Source organism: Varanus komodoensis, unplaced genomic scaffold (genome assembly GCF_004798865.1).
Source record: "Varanus komodoensis strain SLA01 unplaced genomic scaffold, ASM479886v1 scaffold14_1, whole genome shotgun sequence".
NCBI lineage: Eukaryota > Metazoa > Chordata > Lepidosauria > Squamata > Varanidae > Varanus > Varanus komodoensis.
The window spans coordinates 25,895,684-25,919,201 of record NW_025335438.1 but is presented as its reverse complement, the minus strand read 5'-3'; the positions used below and the strand labels follow the sequence as shown (position 1 = coordinate 25,919,201).

Genomic DNA, 23,518 nt, shown 5'->3' with positions numbered 1-23,518 from the left:
GCCTCTTGGGAACTTAGCTGTGTTGAAATCCATGGGAGTTTGCTTTGGGTGCTATTCTAACCAGGAGGACACCCTCTCTGGGCAGTGTTTGGGGAGGAGGTGGCAGAATGGCACCCACTCCCTGTGATGTTGTAATGGGGGCTTCCAACTTCAAGAGGTGGTGGGCAATCCAAGACGGTCGGGCAGGGCTCCCTGCCGGCTTCCATGCTAACCCAGCCTTTCTTCCCTGCAGATCTCCTAGATGATCTCTCAGAGAGCCGGGAATGTGTCAATTGCGGCTCCATCCAGACCCCGCTGTGGAGAAGGGATGGCACTGGCAACTATCTCTGCAATGCCTGTGGGCTCTATACCAAGATGAACGGCCTCAGCAGGCCCCTTATCAAGCCCCAGAAGAGAGTGGTGAGTGCTGTGTGCATGCGGGTTGGGCGAAGAGGAAGGTTGGAAGCATTTTTTCTCCAGATCCAGAGATCCATGCATCCTTCTCCCATTCTGTTTTAAAATGGTATTGTTACATGTTTCTATTATATTAATGAACTCTCAATCTCATCCTCACAACAACAACAACCCTGTGAGGTAGGTTGGGCTGAGAGACTGTGACACCCTAAGTCAGCTCCATGGCTGAGTGTGGACTAGAACCCAGATTGCCAGAGTCTCAGTCCTGCACAAAACAATTCCATCAATGACAACATAGCCCTGTGAAGAGTAAGAATCACAACTCTGTGCCAGGGCTTTCTTTCCAGGAGTTTCTTATATGCTTTTAGCACCTAATCCACCACAAAGTAGGCTACAATCCTATGTGCATTTACCTGGGAGTTAGTCTCATTGAATTGATGCTGCCCAGGGCACACAATCTGTATAAGAAGTAGCAGGAAAAAATAGGGCTGTTGGTTAACAAATGTGACATTTTAAATTTGTGGACTGACTGATGACTCTGATTTTACAGATCCTCAGGCACCTTTCTGTAATAAAATACACAATCAGTTAAGTACATACCTTTAGGAATATTTAGGATTCCGAGTTCCTGTGCTACACATAAAGCCCTTCAAAAAACATAAATCTGCTTTTGATTTCCTGCCACATAACCCACCACTCATTCAAGCATGACAGTTGCATCCATTAAAATTTTTATCGGTGGCCTGAAATGTGAACTTGCACCTAGCAATATTAGGCACAGCAGAAATGAAATTATTAAAATGCATTATGTGCAACAACTATAGTCATGCACAGATTTTGTTTGAACAGTGAGATTGGGAAGGAATACAAATGGGGTACACCCTTCCTGATCTTAAACTCAGTAGCTATGCCTCCAATGTCCAATGATGCTTTAGACATGTTCCCCCTTCCCACAAAGAACACCCACCCCAAAATGGGAGCCAGCTGTTAAGTGGGGAATCAAGGAGAGAAAAATGTTTCCAATCTATGCCCATTTTCCTGGAAGTAACTCCCATTGAACACAATGGAACACCTTCATAGAGATTCATAAAATTGTACTGTTACTGCAATTAAGATTGGGATGTGATTAAAGATAGCTGAGAGTCTGATTTTAAGTGCATTCACTTTTTAATTTTACCTGCATTCACAATTTTTCAGGCAAGTTTTTTTGGGATAAGTAATGAGCTTATTATAGTTTAGCATAGACTGTTGTTGTCTGCTTGATTCCAGTGAAAGGACACAGTTGCTTTCACCTTACAAGCATTCTTTTCCAGATCATAAGGGTTATAAACATGCTCTGTTTTTCAGAAACAAAATTGAGATCCTCACTCCTGTCAAATGAGTCTTGCATTTTTTTAGGGTTGGATTTTCAGGAATTCAGAGTATGTCAGTATGCATTTGGATTAGAACCCACCAATTTCCTTGCATGCAGCAATTCATAAAATATAGCCCAAACATTCCTGGTGGTTTCTATTTTGGCAATATTTAAGTTTGTTGACCCAGGAAGCAAGTAAATGCTTACAATTCCCATTCTTTATTGAGGGTTTAAAGCTCAATAGTGCATAATTTAGGAGATGGTTCATAAAAAGTCACATATACTATGGGAATGATCTTTCACTTGATATGGCAGGTAAGCAATGCAGGAAACCAAGCATGTGAGGCAAGGTGAAAGGATGAGCTACAGAGGGAAGAAAGGTGCTAAAGGGCTTTTTTTGAAATTCATTTGTCCCTCCCATGTGCTAGCCCTCCTTTTGTCCCCAAAGTTCTTTCATCCAGAAATTAAATTGTTTCTGAGGGCAAAAAGGGACTTCAGCCTCCCTTTGCTGTGACCATTTGAGAGGACAGATTTGGGCTCAGAGACAGCACCTTTTACCTGCTTTCACCTTTCAGGCAACTATCATAGGAAGGGATTTATTCCCTTCTTTTGGCCATGAATTTCACTATCCTTGTTCAGGCTGATACAGCCACTGTGGGTTTCCTTCTGCTAGGAATATTATGTTGTTTCTGAAAGGAGGCTCACCTAGAGATATGCCAAAGGGAAATCTGTTTCTTTCAAGCCCAACAGATGTTGTACTTACTTCTGTTCCAATGATACTGTTATTAGACTGCAGCAACTATCAACCATAGCCAGAATAGCCAGTGATGAGGTATTATGGGAGTTGTATTCAATCAATACCTGGAAGGCCACATTGCCCACCCTTGTTTTGACTGGGCATTATCTCAGTTGGCCTAAAAATGCATAGGGATGGAGATATGTTTATAAAGAACAAATGATTGTATCTGATGCTTTGTTTCAGGTCCGTCCTCCCCGCCATAGCTGGAATATATTTATATTTTTCCTCTATAAAATCATGTGGCATTATTAATTTAACAATGTTCTTTCTGTATTGTAATACTATACCTTTGAATCTAGTGATGTTCTTTAGCTAGATTGTGTCATCTTGACCACACCTCAAGGAGGAAAAAAACCCAGTGCCCTCCAGGTATAGACAATTTAAAAGTCACACTAGATTGGATTATCATCTATTCAAGAAGTCCCTGAAGCCAAAGGGCTTTTCTACTTTCATCACTGCTGAGATTTCGTAACTAGTTATCTACTCAGTTTAAGTATGACATAATATACCTAGAGCAATTGTTTCCTCTGCTAGGTCTTCCCTTAATTCATCCCCATTCCACCTTGTTTTGGGGAAGCTCCTTCTAGAAATAAAGGATGTTTTAGGATGTTTCATAAATATGTGCCTACGCATTTCAAACAAACAGACGGGAGGTTAGAACCAGATTTAGTCCTGTTTAGACTAGACCAAATCAAGATCAAAATCAAGGGGACAAGTAAGTACTTGTCAGAAGTACTATTGAGATCCATAGGTGCACTCTAGGTCAGACTAAATCTGACTCCTATCAGATGGTTTCATACATCTGAAAAAAACAGTGTGATCCTGTTAAAAAAGAGAATATAAACATTGATCCACCCCCACACGGAAATAAAATATGTATTTAAAATAAATGCGTTTGGTTGCAAAAGTCAGATCAAAAATTAGTTTTAGAATGCCTTTCAACTACTAACTATAACCATGAGCATATCTACCAAACTAATAATTAAAAAGTCTTTAAAACAATGGGTCTTTTCCTTCTGAACCACTGGAAGTCCATCTGAATTATTTTCCTAAACCTATATGCATATACAACAGTGTCTTGTGTACCATAAAAATGGACAAATGTATCCGTTTTTAAAATTCTGTTCTGCTCTGAATTTCTGCTGTTGGTGGTGTTTTCAATGTTTTAGGGTGGAATCCTGTGCATGTTTAGATGGAAAAAAATCTTTAAGACAAAACCAGAAGTGTCACAATAATATCACTTGCTTTGCCAGACAATCCTCTACCTATTTACTCAGAAATAGGTTTCTCAGAAATGTATTCTCAGGACCCCTGGGTAAATACAATTGTAGCCTTAGTAATTCATTATCTGCACAGTCCTATTGTCTTCTAGTGAGAAGTAAATCCTACAATATATACAGGACTGCAACATTTCTCATTGTTATTTCCTCTGGTGTTGTTTGTGCAAAAGATCTGTTGAAACTGTGTTCAACATATTTTAGCATTTTTATTATTAAGAGTGTGTCTAATTAAGTGAGAAAAGATAAGGATAGCTGTGTTGTTTTTTGATGTGACAGTTGTTCCAAGGAAGCAAATCATTAAGCAGTATTCCTAGCAATCCTGTGGATAATTTTGCACAAAGTTGGGTGGGAGTTGAGTGAATCCAGTTTTGCCAGCGTGTCATTTTACAACTTAGGATGAGAAGAATACAGATTTTTGGAATTTTTTTCCCTGTGCAAATGTGCTATAGTCAGGCAAAGGATACCTTTTTTTAGAAGTGCTGTAGTACTTGTGCAAAGCAGCAAATTTATGATGTTATTCAAATTCTTTGCCTGTGATTAATGTAAATGAAACAATTGCTAAGGGAAGTTTTATAACCCCTTCACCTTCAGTTCACATGTTTATGGGGATTGGCTTCAGTTATGATCTATGGTCTATAGTTGTAAAACTCTTTGTTGTACGATTATTTCTGATGTACAGTTGCCCCATCCTGGCTCCAAACTCTACTGAGGAGTGTCATAAATGACTTGTTTATAATATAGGCCTTTTTGCTGTACTGGCACTCACCACGCACCCCACTCCCAACTTAAGCCCAGTTCTGTAAAGTATCTTGGAATGTTCAATCTGCCAAATCCTCTCACAGAACTAATGGAGAATGATTAATATAATCATTTAGAATTTGGGGGTGTGGGTGAGGAACTGAACAGATTCTGCTGAAACTAACATGATTCAGAAGTAGGAGTACGTTTTAAACAGAACACTTACATAATTTTAGCTTTGTTACTTAGTGGGAGCAGGAGTTAAAAGTGACCAGCCAGTGCACTGTGGAGGGGAAGAGATGTGAAATGTGCATCGGAATCAAGGTTTAAAGGATCCACACATTGAAAAATAAAACCCACTTCCTCAGGTATCTCCCTTAAATGCACAACATGGTGGTGTTAGGTACATATGGCATCTATCACGTTGAAGATGAATGAGACGGAACGGGGGCTGGCTTCAGCTCGGAGAGGAGACCACCTGGGAACTGCATGTAGCCACCTCGAGTTCCACAGTGGGAGGAAAGTGGGATATAAATATAATAAATAATAAATAATAGTTACACCCTATTGAAACCAATGTGCAAACTGAGCAATGACTCAGATGTCCTATTCATTTAAATGGAAAGGTGCAATTAACCTATTCTAGCTCAATCCTCCACCTCTCATTTACCAAATGAATTGGCATTGCAAATTTCAATCAACACTGCGCATTGCACATTTCAGTTGGTACTCATCCAAGTTACATTGCATAAGAGATGCTTGAAATGTATTAGGGTACCTCTCTTTTCCATTTGTTATTTGTGCCTTTTCTTTTAATGTTGACAGCCATTGTACAAGTAGAGACATTATTGTTGCTGCTTAAGGAGGCCAGCTGTTCCTGTGTCTGTTCATATTTCTTAGGTGATTTTGTCTTTCCTTATGCTTGCCTTTAGCCTTCTTCAAGACGACTAGGCTTGTCTTGTGCCAACTGTCACACTACGACCACCACGCTCTGGCGCAGGAATGCAGAAGGGGAGCCTGTGTGTAATGCCTGTGGCCTGTACATGAAACTTCACGGGGTAAGCAGCTATTTCAGTGCTATCAGAAGCTATTTTAGTCCTTGCTTGATGCATGTTTCATAGGCATGCCATCCTGCAACTATTCCTCAGATGAAAGTTGCATGAGGCTTTATGAGAGAGTTGTCCCAGGTCCCATTTTTGCTAGAAAGACTGGGAGAACATGGGAATTGTTTTTCCATGTATCCAGTTATGACCATATCAACTAAATGATATGGGAGAATGACAACAGATGAGTCCAGAGCATCACACATAATCCCTCATAAAGTTCTCTATTAAATATTTTGGTAAAATATATTATATAAAAGAGAAATAATGGATTGCAGCTAGTGGCAGACTTTTAAGTACCACAAACTGTTAAGGAAAAGAGAGCTGTCTTTTTCATCTTGGAGCCAATAGGCATCTTTTCCCTAACTTTATCTGGAAAGTTCACAGAATGTTTTCTCAAAATACTTCTCTTATTCATAAAATGGCTACTGTGGGTGTGGTTGGTCACAAAACCAACTGGTGAAATGAAAAGAAGAGTAACTTATCCAAGAAGCTAAATACTTGATTCCTAAATTAAGTGGTTTTATATTTTGGTGTGCATTCCAAAATAGAAAAACACTCTTTTGAACCCAAATAAATATGGTGTTGCCTTGAAGTATGCTAGCTTCCCAGCTAAAAGAAAAACATGTTTAAAATCTTAAAAATAAGATAAAAATATAAATAGGCAAGGAACTGAATGAGCAGCAAGAGAGCTATCTCTGGGCATCTTGGTGCTCATAGATATCCCATTATAAACTCCAGGTTTACTGCATTTCTCTAACTTTCTAGCCATAAACCATTTTCTCCAGCAAGTACACACCCCTGAGAATTGGTAGAAAGAAAGCAGCTACCTGCAGGTTTGGTGGTTTCTCCCACTTTTTAATCATACAATAATAAATATGGTGAGAATATCTGTGGTGTAGTGGTTAAGAGCATGAGGCTAGGACCCAGGCAATCTGCGTTCTAGTCCCTGCTCAGCCATGGAGCCAACTGGGTGACTATGCACCAGTCACAGACTCTCAGCCCAGCCTACCTCACAGGGTTGTTGTTGTGGGGATAAGATTGAGAGCAGCAGGAGGAGAATGAGCTAATTGTAAGGAAAAAGTGGGATATACATCTAATAATAAACAAACAAGATAGAAGATAGGGTATAAGATAATGCTCCCAAGTTAATAACCACTGAAAAAGACTGTGTTTCTGTGGGATTCCCAAACATCAAGTATGTTATTCAAATGAATTACCTATTGCATGGCTTTGGACATGGTGTAGCATTCATTTGGGGTCTGGGTCGGCACTCTCAGTGCTTCCACCTGAGCTCCTTGTTAAGCATGCTGAACCTGTGTTCTGTCTTGCGTGCCAGCAAGGTCATGTGATCTTCACTTCAGTGCATGTGCAACTTTGCATGGAGTGCAGATGGAAGACTAAGTGTCACTGTTTGCTGCCTCAACGTGCAAAACAATCCAATCTTTTATTTGTATGCATAAGGTGAGAAATAAGTGAAATTTTGTATGAATGGTTTGTATGTCCTCCTTTACAGAGGACTGTCCTCTGTTCACAGCAGACTGAGTGAGCACTTGAGAGTGACTGTTTTTCTAGGTAAATTGTTTCTAAATTTATATCTATACATATAAAGTAGCATATACACTAATCATAAGTGTGCCCTTTTTCATCTTCCTTCCTTAATGATACATTTCCTCTTTTTCAGGATAGTTAAGTGGCCACCCTAATGAATAGTGGCCATGTAATGAATTAGAGAGCAGTCCTAAGTGGGGTGAGGGAGGGCAAAGAGGCCCATCATCTGCTACTTCCAAAGCCTTGCCAACTCATGCAAGAATGAGTAGCTTTAAATCACAATTTTTCCTTCTGTTTACTTTTCAGCCATGAAATCGGTGTATAATTCCCTGTCAAAAATGTGCAAATTTCCCAGCCACTTAAAAAGATAAGGGCAACTCCTTAGAGGTTTTAGAAATGGAAGGAATGCATCAGGTGCCTCTCATTTCCTCTGCCCCACTCAGCTACCAGCTGCCACATGCTCCAAGAAGAGGTGGCTGCACCAGTTCTTTCCGGACTAGCTGGAGACTTGGGAAGAGTCCCAAAGGTGGACAGCACTGAGAAGTGTCAGTGCAGTACTGAAAATCCAGAGGCCACCTTACTAAGGGGGAGAACTACAGCCCACCCCCTTGGGGTGCATTTACATTCACTTTCCCCCAGTTTCTGTGTTCCAGCTGATAGCCAGGCACTTGACAACTGTCTATCATTTGTTATGTAACCTGTATGCAGTTTCGCTGTAACTGACAAGGCAATAGACCAGCCAAGAGGGCTATATCAAAAAGGCAAAAGAGTACGCTTGTGCAACTCTCAAAGGCTGACCCCGCCCCCCACCAATTAAATTAAAAATAAACTTAAATAAATAAGAACTGCATATATACTGGGGTCCAAAAAAGAATTTTAAAATCCCTCAATTGTGCTTTTTGGGGTTCTTAGGTAAAAATGGCAGAGAAGGAAAAGAGGTCGCAATTGGAGCAGATAGATGAACAACGTCTCCATAGGAGTGGGGATGGTGAAGACAAGATGGGTTGTAGCTCATTGGCAGTGTACCTTGCCATGTTTAAAAACTCATGCCATTTCTAAATGCTAATTCATTGGTTTCTTTACATGTTGGCATTCTTTTTTAGGTGCCCCGACCCCTTGCTATGAAAAAAGAGGGAATTCAAACCAGGAAAAGAAAACCGAAGAACATATCTAAGATAAAATCTTGCTCGGGTAAATATAATCAAAGAGTGTGGAGGGACAGACTTGGCCACCTGGAGAATACACGATTATAACTTGGTGTGCTGCTATTGCAGGTAATAATAGCAATAATGGTGTTCCTATGACTCCAACTTCCACATCTTCTACGAACTCAGACGACTGTAGAAAAAACTCTTCACCTAGCACACAAACCACAGCCTCAGGGGTAAGTGATAAAATAGTATCCAGACTTGTAAGCAAGTGGATTTCTGTGGCATGTGTTATCTCCATTTTTATCTTATCTAGCAGAACAATAATCTAAATAAACTTTTCAGTTTGTTTGCTGATACTGGAATGGGAATTTCTCAGGAAATTACCTATAAACGCAAACACAATGTAAAACTAAAGTACTTAACAAACATCTTTATTAAGATACAGATATGAATTTAGATATGAATGACTTCTTTCATATTTGTATTGTATTATGTTGTGCATTGCATAGCACTCAGTTCTATGCTAGGTGCTGGCTTTTATCCAGGATGATCCTGATGCTGGAGCAGATTTTCCATGTGCACTTAACACATATGGTTTTTGTATAGCCTGAAGTGCCTGATCCTGTCTAATCTTGGAAGCTAAGCAGGGTCACACCTGGTTAGAATCTGGATGGGTGACTTGAGTATATGATTCTTGTTGCAAACTGCCCAGAGAGCTTTGGCTATGGACAGCATAGAAATGCAATAATAATACTATTGTATAATGCAACATCCTTCAAGTTTGGCATCCACACTACATGGGGGATTTACAGTCATAAATATACAGCAATATGCTGTACCTCATGGGTACAGAATCACAGAATGCCTCTCCATTCATTTTACTTGCTCTTGGCATGGGGCAATTCAGTCTAGAAAAGGCTTACTTATAATTTGTGGAAAGGCAAAGTTAGAAGTTCTTCCATTTAGAAGAAAATGACTACTTGGATTTCAAATGTTTTAGCATCTAGTGCAATGAAGAGCTTGTTAATAAGGTCAGTTATATAAATGCATATCATCCAGGTTCATGAGATTAGTATGAACATTTCTATTCATGCTCTAGTCAGCTAATGCTGAAGCTGGACTGTCAACATGTTTAATTTGAACTAGTGGTGATTTAATTATCTCCCTTTTAATTATGCAGCCCATGAGTGGGATCACCAATTAAACTATTACATTTTAATTCATTTGAATAGTATGAAAATCTCCATCTTCAGTGCTTTTTGAGAGATTGTGGAATAACCAACAATTTAACAAATCATTCCGATGTTTTAATTAGGGGAAAACAACTGAGCCCAGTGTACTGTAGGTGGACGAGACCCCAGCCCCACCCTCAAGGACATGGGGTTTCATTTGTTAAACCCCAGCTTCGACTTCTAAGAAAGGGAGAGGAAACCGTTGTAGGGCCACTGACCTACAGGGATGGAGAGAATCAGTCAGGGAGAAATACACAGAAGTTTTGTTCAGGCATTCAAGGGAAAGTCCGAAGGTTTGAAATTGTGCTGTGAGGGGCCATGCAGGCTGGACCCACCTAGTCCTGAGCTTGCCGTGTTGGGTTGGCAAGGCCTGCACAGGAGGTCTCCTCATGGTTGCTGGAACCCTAATAGAACTCTGTGCCTAAGCAGGAGCCCAGTTAAGGCAGGATAACCATATTTATAATGAGCAACAGTTTAGAGCTCCAGTAACAATCAAAACTGTAGTTAATCTAACTGTGTAGTTAATCTGACGGCCACTATGGGGAGCGGAGAGGGAGTGCACAAAGCCAGAGGGAATCAAGGATCAGTCCCCAGCATCCAAACACAGATACCTGGAAAATACCCATATTAACATTGTGTAATTTCCAGAACAAATGATGTGTATTTTTAAGTAGCCTTATATTTTTATTGTCTTTGTATAGTTCATATACAAGGGGTTTTTTTTTTAACAGAGTGCCTGTAAATGGTTTAATAGATGTATACCTTATGCATACCAAAAGGTACCTCAATATGGCTTTTTCCACTCAATCACTATGTTTCTTATAATCTGCTGAGTTCCAGTGTCTCTTCTTGTATGTGACCCTATCAGTTTGCATTTATTTCACTGCTCAAATTTGCAGTTACTTTGTAAAAAAGGAAGTATGTCATCCTGCAAAGGTTGCCATGCATGGACATCTGTGGCAGTGCCACTAATTTGCCTTTCAGCTGGCTGCCCCCTCCCAGTTAGGATAACATTGCACGATGCTGGAAAAGACATGTGCTTCCTTCCCTCAGTACAGTCCTTCATAGGCATACTTGTCAGTAAGTAAGTAAGTTGACTGAGTTTCAAGGAATTTACTGAGCACATTTGCCACTTCAGTGAACTCAGCAGGTCTTCTGTCGGAGTCAACGTGCTGAGACTCGCACTGTACGGCTACAATCCTGCGTTCACTTTATCTATCTGTAAGGCACTTGTCCATGTTGCTTCCCTCAGGAAGTATGTTGCTGGGTGTTCAGTTCACATGCTATTCAGTTGTTCATGCATGCTTAGAGGTGTCGCTGTTTGCCCCCCTTGTGTTTTAGACTCCAGCTGCAAGCATTTCTGACCATTGACCATGCTGGCTAGTGCCAATAGGAGTCGAAGTCAGGACTGGCATCAAGGCTAGGATTAGCAGAGCATCTGCTGAGACCTGAGCCCACTTCCCAACAGGGGCCCTCAGGGAAGAGCCTTCTCGATTTGGTCCTTCTCTTCACCACTGCAATTTGCCTGCTTACCTGCTTCTGCCTCTTACCCAGGCAATGGCAGAGAGAGGAGCAAAGCAATAGATGCCACTGCCAGCATGCTCACTGGTTCTTTGCCAGTCAAACAAGAGAGTGGTAGCGACAGTGAGAAAGGATGAGGAGCCATAGCAGCAGGTGACAGTCATATTGCAAAGATAGACTGTTGAGGGCATCTCTCCAAAACTTGGAGCTGCCACTGGCTGATGGTCAAAACAACTGGATTAGGAAAGACTGGTAGATGACCTCTTACATTTGCCAAAGTGCTCAAAATACAAGTAAGGACAATGGATGTGGAGTTGCAAAATGGTTGTGGAAAAGAAAGAATGGAAACAAGGAACATCATCAGGGTTGGTGAGGCAATGTATGTGTACAACATGCAACTGAAAGAAGATAATTTTTTAAAGTCTAGAAGTTTTGGCAGTAAGTGGCCTGGACAGTGACTCAGAGGAAAAGCATTTGAAACATTTGTCAGAAAAGGAAAGTGGGTTTCCAAAGAATGAAAGGCAGCATTACCTCTAAGAATTTCTGCAGGAGGAACATGAAGTATGCCAGTATCTGATATGCATGTGCATATCTTTCAAGATTCCCACATGCAAGTCTGGCTAGATTTGGTAACATTTCTCAAAACTGTGAGAACAGTGTTTAAAGCCAAATGTACACACAGCTATTACTTCTCCTCTTTAGACACCAGCTGCAGGAAACAGTAATGTAGCCTTGGGCTTTCGCACAACAATGATTAACAAATAGCAGCATCACCCTGCCCACTATATTTGCTAATACGTATCATGTGAAAATGAGCTGATACTGTATCCTTGGCTGGACTGTTAGAAAGGTAGAAAACTTGTTCCACAGAAGACCTATGCTGGGAATAGATGCCAAATGAATGCCCATTTTGCTTGCTTGAGATCTGCAAGCTTTCAAATGTATTTGTCAACCCATTAAAAAGTTAGGTTTAAACTCCTTTAAATAGTTCTGATTTTAGATGTTCTGAATGGGGTATGGACTGGTATATTTACAGCTATAAGTGGTTCCACGTTACCTCCATTATTAGAGGCACTTGTTAGAGAACACAAGCAAGAAGGTGCTCTTTCTTTCAGATATGTTTGTGGGCTTTCCATAGGCATATGGCGGGCTGCTGTGCAAACAGAATATTGAACTAAGAGGGGCATGTGGACTGATTCTGCATGGCTTTTCTTAAGTTAATTATCTTTTGTAAGCCGCTTTGGGAGGGCTTTTCCAGAAGTGCATATAATAGACATATAATCTGTCTGGTGGTAGGGACAGATTCACTTTGCTTCGTGCCCCTGGCTGCTTTTGAACTAGATCCAAGCAGAGGCATTAAGCACAGGCCCAAAGCACACATGTGTGTAAGCTAATAACCCAAGACCAGCATCCACATTAGCACATACTTACATTTTATCAGTATTGAAGAGTGACTTTAAGCATATGCAGAATGCTATTCTCCCACCTTTGAGCAATTCCAGTTTTCTTCTTTTCCCTCTACAAGTAACACACACACACCTCTCACGGATATTAAAACCGAAGCATTCCTTTCTAAAACTTAAGCACTGACTGTACTTATTGAAGAAAAACTATATTCTATTTCTCTCCACCTCACAATCTATCCTCATTTTTCTTTCTCCCAGCAACTCTTCACAAGCGCTCCCTCCCTCCCTCTCATATAAAGTTGCAACTCTCACTTACCTGACCATAGGATTCCAGCTCTCACCTCCTCCTCTTCCTTCTGAGCAAGCTCCCACTTTTCTCCCCCCCCCCCCCAATTTAAGCCAAGCTTTCATCAGGATTCACATCAAGGAATCTGTTTTCAATACACAGGCTGAGTTACAGTTGAAGTAGCTTTGAGCCTCTTCGGAGTGTCTTTCTCTCACCACTGGAACCAGATTCCTTGTCAGAAAATAAAATATAAGTGACAAAATATGCACAGGTCTGGCCTGAAAGCAGCCCAGTCACCAGACTGGGGTGGGGCAGGTGGTTTCTTAAGCCTGCAGTACCATGTTCAAAATCCAGGGTTTATTTTGGAATACACATGCAGGGGATGGGTTACAAATTAGCCCTACGCACATCTACCCTTTCCCCATGGGATGAATGAATGAGTATGGGACTAGGGAAGGGGTGCAAGGAGCCCTGCCCTTGGCATTGTCACACTCTTCCTGGCTCTTCCCTGATGCCTGTGCCCGTCTGGCCTCCAGGCCCGAATGGGAGTCTGGTTGTCCTCATTTCACCTCCTGCACGCAGTTGGGACTTTTGGGTAAGCAGGGCTCCTGACTGCGTAGAGAAGCCCCCACTTAGTGCAGCTGGCAGCCTGCCCCCTTTGGGCCTTCACTGAATGGGAGAGAGCCAGGGGTAACAGGAAGCAGGGCCCACTCCTCCGTTCGTGCATCAACCCTATGTGTGGAAGGACCAGAATCAAGGATGGGCAAAGCTGGTCCTTGCAGAAGGTGCACAGCCCAGCAGCATCCCACAGACAAGCCCCACTGGGCCTCTTTCTCCTCTTCCTGATGGTAGCCTGCTCGTGCAACACCTCTCACTCTGCTGCTGCCTCCTTGCTTCCAGGCTCTCTGCTTGTCAAGCAACTGAATGGCAACAATAGTGAGAAAGAGAATGTGGAGCCAATAGCAACTGGTGACAATAGTGGCAAGGACCTAGACTTACTGGGAGGAGCCCCCAGTGAGGATATCTTGCCCCAGAGCTCTCAAAAAACTGGAACCGTCACTGGGTAGGACTTCTGTCTCCCATCCCAGTGTACTTCCCAGGGTGTTGTGGGAAGTTGAGAAAGCTTCTGCAAATGATGGACTCTTTAAAAATGCTATAGAAATGATAAACATGATTAACTGGACATTTTGAGAATTCCGTGTTATATGATTGCACTAATACTTACTTCAGGATGAAGGAGCAGGAGCCCTATTTCCTATCCTCTGCCAGCCAAGAAAATTTCAAACTGGCATGAAGGATTAAAATTCAGTTAGGACTGAATCTGAAGACATTTGGACATTATTGCTTTAACTTCACAGAAAAGCTGTTAATGAATTGGAGAAAATGAATTGTTTCACTGCTAGAAAATTATCGATTAGCCTCTTCTGGAACATGATCTAAAATACATTCCGAGCTATGTGGGAATTCAGCAGAACTCATCTCCCCCACAATCATTTTCTGACCGAACTGATTTTACTGCCCTTGAACAGTGACGCTTTTCAGTAGGGCCTGGCCATGATCCAGTACCTTTTCACCCAGAAGGTTTTTTGTTGTTTATGCTTATTGCATTTGATTCAGTCATTTGATCATCTGCTAGTGGACAGAATTTCCTATCTCCACAGCATGCCTCTACTCAGACCTGCTCTGGAGATTTGGGGAAACTTCAGGATCAAATCTGAAGCATGGGAAGAAAACAGGGAAGTGAGTGGGCTTTGGATTATGCAACACTTGGATCCAGTGCTTTGTCACTCAGACATTACCATGTGTGATCATGGATCATGATCACACATGGTAAGTGGCTCCTTAAGTGGCTCCTTCCTTCCTCCCTCCCTCCCTCCCCTCCCCCTCTCCCTCTCCCTCTCTCCCTCTCTCCATCCAAGTTAGTGTGTGTATATCTTCCATTCACATAATTGTGTAAACCAGCTACTCTTTAAACTGAACTGATTTTCTGAAAAAATCAGAGGTCAAGATGCAGCAGCAGTGATATAGTGGTACATCTTTGAAAATACAGGTGCATATTAGGACAAAATGCAATCTCCTGTGTTGATCTGTACCTCTATAAATGTGCACCAGGTGTATGTGTGTGTATTAAACTCACACATATGTATGAGCAATATACATAACATCATACCAAATTTATTTTGAACAGCGAGTTGACCCAAGGACATTGTACTGGTTAGCATGTTGGACTTTGGCTGGAGGGAATGTGAGATTGCATGAGAAAGGAAAAGAGGACAGAACATGTTGCATCAGTGTAAGACTACTGGCTCAAGATTCCTGTGGAGTTTCTTTTCCTAGTATAAGGGAGAAAGAATTTTATCTCAAAATTAGTGAACCACTTCTAGCTGTTTTCATCTCTGTCAAGGAGTTCAGCTTTTGTAAAACAAATGGGGCTTAATGAGCCATTTAAGACCAAGTCAGGGATAGCTCACAACAGTATATGCACTTTTTGTGTGCACTTTTTGAAAGAAAATGAGTGATTTTAGCCTGATATATTTGATATACTGTTACTGGCAAAATTGTACCTAAACTCAGAGGGAAGATGGAGGGGTGTGTCCTGGTAATCAGAGAGTCCTGCTATTTTATCTTAGTAGGCCCTGTCTCCACTGCACTGCTGGAAGGCAGTGTAGGGTGCCCACTTTTAAAGAGGACTGTCCTCTATTTGATGGGCTTCCAGAGAAGTGTCCTCTCTTTGAAGGTTATCCTGTCCAATTCCAGTTTCAAGATTTTTTTAAAGTAAGTGCTATTGACCATCAATTGTTAGCATCTGCACAACAGATTAAACAGGTAGGTGTACAGGTCACTGTATGGTGAGATATACTGCATTTTTCATATTCAAATCATAATAATTATTTCTAGATTTGCATGTCTACTTATAAATTAATATATTCCAATATTATGCATATGGGTATCCTCTTATCCTCTTTTTTTCTTTTCATTCTGATGATACTTATCCTGTGTTTTGGTGACAATCTGAAGCAAATACCTCCTCCCACCTTTAGTTACTCAGGGTGTAGACTCACAGCCAGCCAAATTATTTTACTACCTGAGACATAAAAACCCACAGAACTTTACCTGTGAATGCAGTCAAGCAAGCACAAAATGTGTAAATAATGGAGATGCAGAATCCAGGTAGTACAGAGTTCTAAGTAAGCTACAACTTTGCTTGCCTCATTTATAAAAGCAGTGAGTAGCATCTTTCATACAGGGCAGTCTAAGGACTTTATGTACTCCCTCTTTTCTTGGAAATCATGGGGTTGCTGATTTGACTCTATGACCTAGACTCATTACTCCATCACTTATTGTTTCTCACAGGAATTGGGCTAATGCTATTGAGCCCCTGCCAGAGTCCTTTGCTTAGCGGACCAGCCACATGATAAGGGCTAGGTTGATGCCCAGTGAGGATTTTGGCCAATCCCCTCCCCTGCTTCTTCTTTTTTCTTTAGTAATGCTCCTGCCCAGTCTTGGGATATATTAGTGTATTGTTTCAATATGAGTTAGATTCTGTTTTGAATTATATTTACAAGATGTTGTGAGAGCAGCCTTGTAGCAGGAGAATCGATGAGATGAGATGAGATGAGATGAGATGATGAGATGAGGACCACAGTTGATAAGTTACAACCTTGCGATTTGTCCAGTACCATTAAATCTGCTGCTTGATTGGGAAAAGAGACAGCTTGTATCACCAGTTTTCATCTCCTTCTTTTGTCTTCCACTCATTCCCGCCTGCCAAAGAGGAAAAAGCCAGGTGGCCCTCAAAACAGACAGAAGAATGGGGTAAAACAGAAATAAGTCACACTGGTTCCACATACATAGAAATACAAGGCAGGAGTCTCCAGAATCCTGGCTTACAGTGAATGAACTGCATGCTTGTCCACACAACCTGTTCATTCCTGTTTCACTCCTCCTGCTAGCACAACTAACTAAACAATCCAGAAGTCATTTATTTAGCATGTCATCTGAGCCTAACATTCTGGCCTGCTGTTCCCAAACAATCAGGATTCCTAAGTCCGCTGTACAATCCTGGCTTGTCAAGGGATCAACAAACCAAGAGCTCAGGTTTGGCTGAACTGCCAAGGAAGCAATTTTATTTTGCTTAGCCAGTTGTATCAGAGGGACTGGAAAGAAGCAGGAATGAACAGGCTGTGTGAAGCCACGTGCAACTCATGCCCAGTAAACATGCATTCTCTAGAATCCAAGCTGACTGTTCTGTACAAACACTCCACCATCTCCTGAATGGGCTGTGCACATACATTTGAGTGTGTAATCTCCAGGTTGCAACCCAGCACAGTTTAAGCATAGGAATGCAAAGATCTGGCCAGAATCCAGCTTTCCTACACTTGCAGGACATCTTTCCTTTGCTCAGTCCTGGCCAGGGAGCAAACCAAGCTGAGATTAAGCCCACAAACACTCAGGAACACTTCTTCGTGCAAAGTACACACATTTTTGCACCAAGTATGCAAAGCCTCCATATCACATGTGCAGAAGCAGAACTCCACTTGCATAGCAGGTACACAGACCATGGGTGTAAGGTGAAAAAGCCCAGTCTCTTGCCTGGACTTGCTTCTTGCCAGATGCCCACACAGGTGCTCAGCACAAGGTGAACTTAGGGCAGAGATAAAGCAGGGCATATGTACTGTTGGATCTAATCAGAATACTTGTTGGAGTAGCCCAGCTCAGGTCTTGAAATACTTGCAGACAGGGCTGTGCATGTTTCAAGTATACTGGAATACTTTCCCAAGAGAAATGCTGGATTTGCACATGGAAAGTATGGATATCTGTCCTGAAGACATCAGGGCTTTTCCCACTTGTAGCACCCGGCACCTGTCTGCTCAGGAGCAAGTGAGTGTAGCACAGTATCAGAAATCTAGACATGCCTATTATGTATTTTTTGCTGCTGCTGGAGAACCACTGGATGGGACAATTGTCTCCAAATGGCATTACCCACGTCTTTTTCTGTGGAGCATTTCTGGTTTCATGTTGTGGGGTTGCTGGTCTGGTTTCTTTTCATGCAGCAGAAGAAAAATGTCAGGGCTGCTTTTACTGTAGGAGTATGTTATTGGTGAACCTTTTCCCAGAGAGGAGTAGGCTAGGTGCTAGGGATGGATGGAGTACTTGGATGTACTGTTGGATCTAATCAGAATACTTTTTGGAGTAGCCCAGCTCAGGTCTTGAAACACTTGCAGACAGGGCTGTGCATGGTTCAGGTATCCTGGAGACAACTGTCCAAGTAATACAGGGTGCAGCACATGAAATGCCTGGAATCAGAGAATCCAAGTCACAGGTTAGGCTAGCAGTTCTTCAAGTGCTGCTAGCTGATTGTCTGTGAGGGGCTCAAAGGAGACCTACTGCCACAGGTATGTGTAACTAACTCAACTTCACATCCCTCCAAAGTAGCAGAGGAGTAGGAAGCTTGTCACAGAGTGCCATGGTATGTGGACTGACTCTTAAGTGCTTTTGTGAGTCCTGATCTTCCTAAACATTTTCTTAAATCCATGCAGCTTTTGCATACACTGTGCAGGGGTGCAAGAGTAGCCCTGTAGTAACATGGAAAACCTCACAAACCGATTTTTATGGCTTGTGTTCCAGAGGTGCTTTTGGGCCTCTGGACTTATCCAGACATATGCAACTGTGCCTATTTCAGGCTTGATGCAGAAATGTGTCCAAATAATCATGCTGTTTCACTCCCTCCAACTTGGCCAGGGCTCCAGATGCATTGGAGCCGACTCCCACAGCACTTGCTGGAGGGATCTTATAAGAAGAGTATGGCTGAGTTCTTGCCATCTGCCTCCTCCATAGTTGGAGCAAAATATGACATGAAACAAACCTTGCTGGCTGCAAAGGCTTTAGCACCTACAGCCACTGCTTCTGGGTTGAAAGTAGTTCCCTGCATAGGGTCTTATGGTGGAGGATAAGATATGGATCCAATGGCTAGGCAAGTCAGTTATGAACAGTGGGAATATTTTACCAAAACAAGGGTGATGATAGTATCAGTACCATCTATTGCCTAAAGGGAAAGCATTTTTACACACAACATTATGTTGCAGGATTGTACAACATAGAGTATGAAAGAACTGCGTAAGAGCTTTTTTCCCCAATATAATAGGATTTTCCCCCAGTGAATGCCTTTTCCGCCATGAATGTTTCCCATTGCCTTTCCATGGGTGACTTCTATGGGACACTTTGCTGTAGGGAGGGTGGAGAAAAGACAACAGGCTTCTTCCAGATTGCCATGCAGATTGCACAGAGGTGGCTCACAGGGGTGTGGAAAAAGCTACTTTGCTAACGAGTGAAGTGGCAAAGGACTGTAGGGGCTCGGGGAAGAGGCTGCTGGGAAAGAAAGGCACATGCAGGTTTCTTGATCAGGAACTTTGGGACACAAGTGTGCTCATAAGGAGTGGTGGTGGTTTTGGATGTTCTTGGATGTGGCACTTTTCAACAAGCCTCAATGAAATCAGGCTCCCAGGCTCAGATAACATGACAACCCCTAGAACAAGCCATGAATTGTCAGGGTGGCCCTTTTGCAAAAATTAAGCCACCCTGCACTAGATGCGCCTGGTTTGGACAACATGACAGTTCATTGCAACTACCTGCCCAGGATGGGCCATTATGTTGTGCAAATTAGTAGAAGTCAGAAGAGGCTGATGAACCAGAGAGACTGTTTATTAATTTTATGAGTGGCGCCCTTCCTCTTGGCTGAAGATCTCTGCATTACAAAGACAGATCCTGGATCCAGCCCCCAAGAGAACAGACGCTGACTCAAGTTACTAAAGAAAGACAGACATGTGCCAGTGTACCTTGTTATTTGCTTCCACTATTCTTGTTCTCAGCCTTGGCACTGATAATCATTTCTGAGGCTAAGCCCACCCAACCCCTGATTCAGATTACGTTCCACCTGATGCCTCATTGGCAGCTGCAAAACTTCACTGGAGTCAACTGGAAAAACGAGATGAAATCAGTTTTGAAGTGCTGAGACCATTCATAAAGGATTGGGAGGATCCTGTAGGTACACATTTACTACAGCAGTCTGACTGTTTTTCCACTCCAGTTTCTTATCTCTTATCACAAGGTCAGCTTCTGGAATTCGCACTGATCTTCTGTTTTGAATATCTACCAGAAGTTGTCATGTAGGCTAGACCCGTTGTCTGTCACACACAGCTGCACCATGCCAGCGATAAAGCCACTCAAATGTGTTTTCCTTGTGCCTAAAAATAGGGTTTGATGTTGGACAGGTTGTTTTTTTATAATAGGAAATTATTTTTTAAAAGAGCCAGTCTCAAGTGGTGTGGTTAGAAAATCAATCATAGCTGCAGGAAAGTCCTTGCGGTAATATCTTAAAAATTGGCAACTCTGTTAGGATCTAATCTTGTACTGGTTGAGACAGAAAAAAGTCCTTAGCCCTAACAGCTAAGACTCACAGGCCATGTATCTGACGGAGTGGGCTTTAGCTCAAGAAGCGTTGTGCCAGCAATTATCTGGCTGAAAATTATGGGAATTGCAATGCATCTTCTCTGGTGGACAGCACAATGGGGAAGGCTACCATATAATATGATTCTCAAAGACTGGATCAGGCCACCTACAGGGTAGGAGCAGACTTCTGGCAGAAACCCTGGGAATTAATTCCTGCCCTGACTGGTTTATGAATGAACTGCCTAGGTGATGAATTGTTGTACCTTCCTTCAGTCCCTCAAAATTTGTCAACTACCATGATTTTTCATTTGTCCTTACTTGGGCCATGAGGATTCCTCTTGGGTATTTCACCCATGAGATTTCATGCCACCCAACACCAAAAATATTTGGGATAGATTAGTTGAGTTGCATTTTCCCAGCAAGAAAAGACCATCATTTGAGTTCTGAGAAAATGCAATATTTGACTTCCCAAACTAATCTACACTAAGACATTTCAGTTCCATGCAACACATGTTTAACAACTGAATGTGTCTTGACCTATAAATGAATTGGTCTGAAAAGGCCACGTGAGGAATAATTGACATTTAATATATTAATTAAAAGGAGTAGAAATATGCTGGTAACCATTTAGTTTTCAGTTATTCTTACCAGGCATGAGTTATGGCCAGTACATTGTGGATTGGGCAGGGAAGTAAGAGCAAGTCTTTTATTGTGACTGAACAGCTGCACAATAAAACATCTTGTATTTTTAGTCAACAGGGGTATATAAACTGGTTCTCAAGCCACAAGGTGGGGGGTGGGCAGGGAAGTGGGAGGAAAAATGAAGACCCAAACTTAGAAACAATGGGGGAACTCTTCTCTATTTTGAGTGGAGGTTTTTAAAAATAGTTTTAAAGCTTTGGGGCGTTTTAGTCTAAAGGCTTCCAGATCTGATCTAAAAAATTGGAGTGCTTCACTCAATATTCTTTTGATCAAAGGGATAAGTCCTGACTTTTCCAAGAACTCATTTTAATGGTAAATTAGCAGATGATGCAGCCCACATCTGCTACATGCAGCGTGCATATTTCTTCAGATATGCTGCTCAAGTGCTCAACCCTCACACGCAATAATATTTACAAACCCATTGGTATTGCTATGAAATAGGGTTTTGTTGGTGCTGAAAATGGTGGGTTCAAAATAATTGTTTCACATGCTGAGGCTGCCTTGTACCCTGTATTTTGGAATATTGTCTGTTATGACTAGCCTCACCTCCATGGCAGCCATTTTGTGAGGGTGTCCAGGGCAGTTTCTGAAATGTGCCCACTAGCCAGTAACACCTACCCCTCATGTAGCTAAGGATGATTCCTGGTTTTAGTTACTGCCAGTTTTGCTTTTTCAGAACTGCAAATGTGTCGCTTTTGTGTGTTTCTTAACCTTTTACTTGTTTTTCTTTGCTTCAGGGGGTCTCTGCAGTGATGGCTGGCCGCGGAGAGACTACCAGTCCTGAGAACAACACGCTCAAATATTCTGGCCAGGAAGGGCTGTATTCAGGTGTCAGCCTGACTTCCACTGCAGAAGTGACCGCCTCTGTGAGACAGGATCCTTCCTGGTGTGCCTTGACTCTCACATGAATTGCTGACAAATCCATGGTGCTGGATACTTGCACTGGGCAGCCGCCATCTACACTTGTCTTGTGTATTTTGTTGTTGTTGTATCAAGCAGCCCAAGAAGCAATGAGAATGATGGCAGGGTCATTCCTCGCCAGTCGTATCTGTGCCTTGATTTTAGAGGTGTTTACTTCCCTTCCCCCATCCCACTGCCTTTGTTTGATTGCCCAGGTCCTCTGCTATGCAAGACATCAAGGGAGCCCAAACCGCTTCTGTTAGCTCTCGAGGAGTGTCTGCCTGCACTATTGATAGATCTTCACCACTACTACTAGTGTTGCCTTGTGAATCTGTGGATTGCATATTTGTTTCCACCCCTGCTCTAAACATCCAGGATCCAATTTGTGTTGGCATTTTCTGTAGACAAATAGGCCAAGTTTGCTTTTTTAAAGGATAGTGCAACATAGAAGAGCTAAACAAGCATGCGGCTTGTTCCAGTGTGCGTATCTTGAACTTGATGGTTTGATGTGATCTCATCTTGCAGGTCAGTGTTCCAGCTAGTGCCTTCTGCTCACAATATGCCCACGTTTCTGAGTATCTTTTCTGAAACAGACTTCTAATACAGTCCAATGAAGGAAATCACATTTGGTACACCCTTCTCAAGTTAGAACTTGCTAACGAGAACTTGGTATAAGATATTTGCATTTTTTTTTAACCTATACTGTGATGGAGGAGGATTTTGTGTCTATGTTGTGACTGTACTGTATGTAGTCAGTCAGAATTTGTAAACAGGGTAGCATTCAGATTTTTTTCTCCTTCCATATATACATTAATTTTTGTCTTTTTTATATATAAAAGTGCAATTTGTGCTGCAGCAATCAGTGTTAAATCATAAGCATAAGATTTAACAACAGTTTTTATATGAATGAATGGAATGAATGTAAACATTTTAACTTAATGGTACGCAAATAATTTAAAAGAAAAAAGTTAACTAGACATCCTCATAGGGTTTTTTATTACAGCAAAAACATTCTACTTCTGTGTTTCTGATTTTTAAAACAAAAGTTTCAAGAACAAATGTTTTCTCAGGAAAAAAATGACCCTAACTGTCTTTCTGGTCATAAGCTTTTATAGAAAACTACACAGTCATCCCCAGTATCTTGCCACTGAATAAAGTATGTGCTAGAAAAGTATCAGTTGCAGTAAAACTTTACTACCTAGTGGATAAATATGTAAATACTCCATTAAAATATTAAGGCATCTATAAAATATTAGATGCAGTCTGTATGATGTAGCTAATCCATAGCTAGGTTGGCTTACATTTTTTTTAATGGGATGTCATGTGGAAAGTTGTTTTCATCAAAGGTTTAAAAATAAAAGGGTTATGTGTTCTTTCTGTACAATCTGATTTTTTCTTTAGTATATTTATACAACAGAAGCATGCTCAAGTGTGTAAAGGAATTGGGTAAGTAAACATTAGAACACTAAGCCCTCTGCCAACCAAATGCACAAGTAATGGTAACTTCCCTTATTATCACCACCCATCAACAGCACAGAGAGGGATGGACCATTCATATTCTACCAGTTTGGGCTATTCAGCGTGTTGGACAGGTTTTGTAACATTTTGGTTGGTTTTAATAAAAGTATTGCCCAGAGGTGGATTTTGAACAGA

At 41.7% G+C, this 23,518-nt stretch overlaps 1 protein-coding gene across 2 annotated transcripts in view; it reads left to right on the top strand.

Moving 5' to 3' along the window:
• The window catches only part of GATA6 (GATA binding protein 6), a 39,136-nt gene extending 15,618 nt beyond the window's left edge, over window positions 1–23,518 (top strand). For both annotated transcript variants that reach the window (XM_044424071.1, XM_044424072.1), the window contains exons 3-7: window positions 233–399; window positions 5,497–5,622; window positions 8,322–8,409; window positions 8,493–8,602; window positions 21,703–23,518. In XM_044424071.1, the coding sequence (XP_044280006.1) occupies window positions 233–399; window positions 5,497–5,622; window positions 8,322–8,409; window positions 8,493–8,602; window positions 21,703–21,873 (662 nt within the window). In that variant the 3' untranslated portion in view covers window positions 21,874–23,518. The remainder of the gene's footprint in view (window positions 1–232; window positions 400–5,496; window positions 5,623–8,321; window positions 8,410–8,492; window positions 8,603–21,702) is intronic.